Source organism: Cetorhinus maximus, chromosome 3, assembly GCF_964194155.1.
Source record: "Cetorhinus maximus chromosome 3, sCetMax3.hap1.1, whole genome shotgun sequence".
NCBI classification, from domain to species: Eukaryota; Metazoa; Chordata; class Chondrichthyes; order Lamniformes; family Cetorhinidae; genus Cetorhinus; species Cetorhinus maximus.
The window spans coordinates 161,509,580-161,515,579 of record NC_135881.1 but is presented as its reverse complement, the minus strand read 5'-3'; the positions used below and the strand labels follow the sequence as shown (position 1 = coordinate 161,515,579).

Genomic DNA, 6,000 nt, shown 5'->3' with positions numbered 1-6,000 from the left:
GTTAAGATTGTTCTCCTGAGAACAGAGATGGGTAGAGACGTTTTAGAAGAAACTTGATAGATGTTCAAAATCATGGTTTTGATTGAGTGAATAAGGAGAAACTGCTTAAAATGGCAGAAGAGTCAGTAACCTGGGGACACAGATTTGCCAAAAGAACTAGAAGTGACATAGGAAGAAAGAAATATGTAGTGAATTGTTGTAACCTGCCTGAAAGGGTGGTGGAAGCAAATTCAATAATAACTTTCAAAAGGGAATTTTATAAATAGTTGAAGGGAAAGCATTTACAGGCCTATGGGGAAAAAACAGTATTGTTCTACCAAAGAGCCAACACAGAGGCTGGGACTTTCCAGATCCGCCATGGCGGGATCTGCCGTGGGGATGCAGTGGGCCAGCCAGTAGGACCGGAAGATCCCGGCAGCAGGCAGGGCCAGAAAATCTGGACCAGGCATGATTGGCCTCCTGATGTGCTGTATTATTCTATGATAATGTATTCTGTAAATTAATGCACTTTTACATTGACCCACTGCACAGCATTCACTTCTACCCATTTTATTTGATTACAGCATAATTTACAAAGAATGACAAAATATTCTTTTAACAGGTTAGTTAGCGTGTGTGCAATTTCAGTATTTCACTAAAAATAATTGTTCACACTGCTCTGATATTCTCTTGTGCGAATTTCTCTTTAACGACTGTCAATTGTAAATGTTTGATTCAGTGAGCGAATTGAGTAATGTAATACATCATTCAACCTGATGCTTTATACACAATGGAGGACCACGCTTTTCTCTATTCCATGTAAAAATTACCTTACCATACCATTTCCATCATAGCACAGACTGTATTTGCTCATCTACCCTGTTACACACTACACCATATATTACATGACTAAACACATCAGCCTTGAAATTCCAAAGGGGGCTTCTGAGTCTCCCATTTTGACTCTAGCAGGAGACCAGCTGTACCTGCTAAAAAATGGTAACAGACCTAGCTGAATTATTTTCATCAGGTTTTGTCTTAAATTCCAGCTCCCTGATTTCCACCCTTCCCGAACATTGGAATTTTTGACTCAAGTATATTTTTTGGATGGCGACGTTGCCAGTTGACTCTGAGTGCTTGCTTCAAAGCTTATCCATCTCTGGATCTTAGGTTCTGAGAGAGTTTAGAGTATGTTGAGTGAAGAATCAACCTGAATGAATGCAAACAGTGACACAACTGTCAAGATAGAAAAGACTTGTTTTGTATACGAAGGCTGGTATGGGATACAGCTGCAGACAGGGTGTAGCAGGGTACTCCAAGGTGTATAAGGTGACCAAATTCCTCAACAGGTTGACAAGCTTGCATCTCATTTATGTGCTCTTTGCTTTTTCAGTTAAACCTGAAAATAAACAAATATAAATGTGTAGCATTCTTTTGGAACATAAAAACAGGAGTAGGCCATTCAACCATTGAAGTTGTTGCATCATTCAGTTTGATCACAGCTGTACCTTAAATCCATTTATCCAGCTTGGTTCCAGAAACCTCAATACCCTTTATGTAACAAACAAAAATATTTTAATCCCAATTTTTAAATTTTCAATTGACCTAGCCTCACCAGCTGTTTGGAGGGAGAGTGTTTCAGATTTTCACGACTCTAAACATGAAGAAGTGCTTCCTAGTATCACTCTGAATGGTCTAGCCCCAAACTTAAGGTTATAACCTTTGGTTCTGGGCTCCCTGCCAGAGAAATTATTTCTATCTACCCTATCAGATCATTCAGGGCCTGATTTTCACCTCAGAGGTGGGTAGCTCAAGTCAGGGAAAATTCCCACTTCAGCTTTGTGCCCTGAACAGTGTGATTTCCATTCTGGGGGTGGTGCAGGATAGACTCAAGCCCACTGCCTCAGAACACAGTTCTCAGGCGGCCACAGCTGCTGCCTAGTGCAGAGGTAGGCTGGTTAAAAGACATACTTTGGTTCTCTAGGACTTCATCCCAGTTGTGTTGTTAAAAATTAGGCCTCTAGTCCTCACTTCTCACATCCATGCGCCCTCCACCCATTCCCCATGTCCCATCAGTGCCAACTCCTGCCTCCACTCATCCCCATGGCCCTTATAGCACCTATGCCAAATTAGTGCCAGCTCATGAGGCCTCCCATTCATCCCATGGTCCCTTATCCCTCTATGTAAACTCATGCAACCCATGACTCCCACTCATTACCCTTTGCCTTACACGTCAAGAATGTGATGGAATATTCTCCACTTGCCTGGATGAGTACAGCTCCAGCAGCACTCGCGAAACCATTCAGGACAAAGCACCCCGCTCATAAACATTCACTCTTTCCACTAACGACGCACAGTAGCAGCAATGTGTACCATTTATAAGATGCACTGCAGGGACTCACCAAGCCTCCTAAGACAGCACCTTCCAAACCCACGGCCACTAGCACCCAGAAGGACAAGTGCAGCAGACACATCGGAACACCACCGCCTGAAATTTCCCCTCCAAGCCACTCACCACCCTGGCTTGGAAATATATCGCTGTTCCTTCACTGTCACTGGGTCAAAATCCTGGAACTTCCTCCCTAACAGCATTGTGGGTGTACCTACATCACATGGACTGCAGCAGTTCAAGAAGGCAGCTCACCACCACCTTCTCAAGGGCAACTAGGGATGTGCAATAAATGCTGGCTCAGCCAGTGACACCCACATCCCATGAACGAATAAAAAGAAAAACCTGTCAATCAAACTTACAGCCCCCTTGTGACAATGACTGAATGTGCAAGCATTCAAGCAGTAATACTGCTATAATTATAGCCCTGAGAGTTATGTCAATAAGCATCTATTGAAACTGATGGAACAGATTTTTTCCACTTTTGCAGGCATGGACAGGCAGTATTTTTTTTCAAAATTTAAAGGGTAGGGGATTTAAATAACTAGACTGTTCTGCGTACTTTAACTGCCCTTCATGGGCAGTTATGTCTCCACCTCAAAGTCATGGAAAACACATCGGGTTGAGGCCGTTCCTGGAGTGAAAATTGGATCTGCTTGCCCTGTGCACTGAGTTTATATAGCATAGCCGATTTGTTATTCGCGCCTATATGCTTTACACCTCACCAATTTCCCCTACCAGCGAAAATAGGATCTGCCGCAAAGGGGAGCAGGACTTCTGGATTCAGGTCCCATCTGACATTTTTAAAGATCCTCAGAATCTCCATAACTCTGTGAAAACACAGCCCTTAATCTCCTTAAACACCTCAGTTAATTTGCCCTCTAAATCTTTTACACTCAAGGAAATACAAGTCAATGCAACAGATCTTCAAAACTTAACCCTTTTAGGCCGGAAAGTATTCTGGTGAGTCATGCTGCATCCCCTCCAAGGCCGTTATATCCTTTCTGTGCTGTGGTGCCCAGAAAGAAATGCAGAATACCAGAAGATGCTGAACCAGAGTTTAATATAACTTCTTACCCTGTTGTATCTCAGTACTCTAGGGAAAAGGCCAACATTTGATCAGCCTTTTAAATTATTTTTGTAATTGTCCACTAGTATTGGTTGATCTCTGTATATTGACCAGAAAATCTCTCTCTGCTCCTTCGTAGTTCCCAACATTTTACATAAAATTGAGATGATATTCTGGCCATCTTCTTCAAGATCAAAGAACAATGGCAATGAAAATACTTGATCAGGAACAGTAGCAATGTGGTAATCTTACAAACTAGGGGGGATTCAGAGACCCAGACCAATGCTCTGTAAGCATGAGTTCAAATCCCACCACAACATTTGGGTGAATTTAAATTATTAAATTAGTTAACCAATATGAATTAAAAAGCTAATCTCAGTAAAGATGACCGTGAAATTACCAGATAGTCATAAAACCTATCTGATTCACAATGCCCCTCAGGGGAGGGTGAAATCTTCTTTCCTTACCTGGTCTGGCCAACATGTGACAAAAAGACCAACATCAATATGGTTGACTCCTCACTGCCCTCTGAAATGACCTAACAAGACAATCAGTTATATCAAACTGCTAAAGAAAAGTCGAATAAAAATAAAACTAGATGGACCACCCAGCATCAACCTAGACGGGAAACGACCAACCCTGCAAATTCCTCCTCATTGACATCTGGGCAAGCAACAGGCTGACATTGGGCAGAATCATCCCAGATTTGCACAGAGTGCAGTAGCAGGCGGGTAAAATGACATTTTACTAGCCGGCCACGATGGCAGGTTTGCATACTGTATCATCCCAAGCCCGCCGCATTACTTATGCATTCCCGGGAAACATGCCATTTCTCATTCGTTCGCCTGGCATCACCTCACTGCTTCATCATGCCAGGTGCCATGTTTAAAGTCCAGCTGTGTGCACACATCTCAGTACTTCCAGCCCACAGCTGCCGCAAGGAAGATTTCTACGAAAGGCAAAAAGACTTGCAGCCCCCGGATTTAGCGACACGTTTCGCAAATGCCTTTGGGATGCCATGGAGGCCCACCACAATGTTCTCTACCCCCGCACTGGCCACAGGATGGGCAGCGGCATGGCGGTGGCAGCAGTGGTCAGCGCCAACACCCTTCAAAAGAGGGCAGCCACCCAGTGCCGCAAAAGGATTAATGTTCTCCTCTATTCCATCAGGGTGAGTCATCTTCTCACATTCTCACCTCACACACTCACAAGCCCATCGCACATCCACTGGGCGCTCACTCACTGCCAGTTCAAGGGATATCACCATTCACTCTCTCATACTCACCATCATTGTCCTCATCCTGTCCATGGGACCACTCAACACACACACATGCCAGGCATACTTATCATCTGGCTTGGCAGGTGTCCTGCTTAGATGCCCCCCATCTCTATTCATACAGAACAAGCTGACACACAACAACAGGGAGAGGTCGCTTACCGGTGGAGGATTGCCTGAAATCAAGGTCCTCACGGACTTTCGGACTTTGCCATCCAGTTGGCCAGCGGTGATCTAAGCCAGTGAGGTTGGCAGTGCTCTACCGAGTGAGGGTCTAGCAGTGCAACATCCATCAGACAAACATTCTGTGAGTGATGTGTCCTGTTTCACAGGCCACGGTCATGCACTAATTATCTCTCCTTGCTTCCGCAGGCAAACCTGGGAAACAGTCAACGGAGTCCACAACCTGGGCCTGACTAATCAAGCCCTGAAGAAACCTCTGAAGAGGAATCTGAAGGCACCCTCCCTGAAGACCCATCACAGCGCTCACCCACACCCTCCACCAGTGCAGAGACACACACCTCAGTGGGACCTATTTTTAGAGTAGCCTCGGGATCACAATCTGGTGAACACATTGCACTGTTTGATCCACAGTAGACGGTGACAGGGACTTCCCAGGTGTCCGGCACTCAGAAGACTGCTGGAGGCCAGAAATTTGCTGAGTCTGAGTCAGATGACGAGCCTCTGGACTCAGTCATGTCACAGCTGCTGGAACTGCAAAAACAAGCTCAGGAACATCAGGAAAGAGCTATCTGCTGCACTCCTCAGATTGCAAGGCACGATGGAGGAGTCCGTCCATCTTCAGGCTGAGGTGATAGCACTAGCATGCCAACACACTGAGGTCAACACTGGTAGGATGGCGGCTGCCATGGAGACCTTGGTCCAGGACGTCGCTCCTACGCTGCTGCATGGGCTAACCTCCATCACTGATGCCATAGTTGGCCTCCAACAGTGTCTACACGAGATGGGTGCGGGGCTGCTCGATCTCACTCCAGCTTCCCCTTCCCCTCAAGGAGTCAGCCAGGGGCCCGTGGGCACCCATAGGGAGAAGGGTCAGCAGGTGCACACCCCGGGGCCATCCACCCAGATCATCCCATCCGAAACCCCTCTTCCTGTGACCTCAGCGGCTCCAGCTTCACAGGCTGAGGAGAGTGCCACTGCCACACAGCAGGACCCCGAAAGCAGGCCAGGACCCTCCAGATCTCTGCCCTCCAGAGGATGCCCATCAAGTCATCAGGCTGCCTCCACCTCCACTGTGGATGGCTGGGGAGCACCAAGACATAGTGA

At 46.1% G+C, this 6,000-nt stretch overlaps 1 protein-coding gene across 3 annotated transcripts in view; it reads right to left on the bottom strand.

Annotated features, from left to right (window-relative positions):
• Positions 1 to 508: 508 nt before the first annotated feature.
• Positions 509 to 6,000, bottom strand: part of LOC144673486 (androgen-dependent TFPI-regulating protein-like) — a 138,547-nt gene continuing 133,055 nt past the window's right edge. For all 3 annotated transcript variants that reach the window (XM_078535305.1, XM_078535308.1, XM_078535307.1), the window contains one exon: positions 509 to 1,378. In XM_078535305.1, coding sequence (XP_078391431.1) covers positions 1,350 to 1,378 — 29 coding nt within the window. In that variant the 3' untranslated portion in view covers positions 509 to 1,349. The remainder of the gene's footprint in view (positions 1,379 to 6,000) is intronic.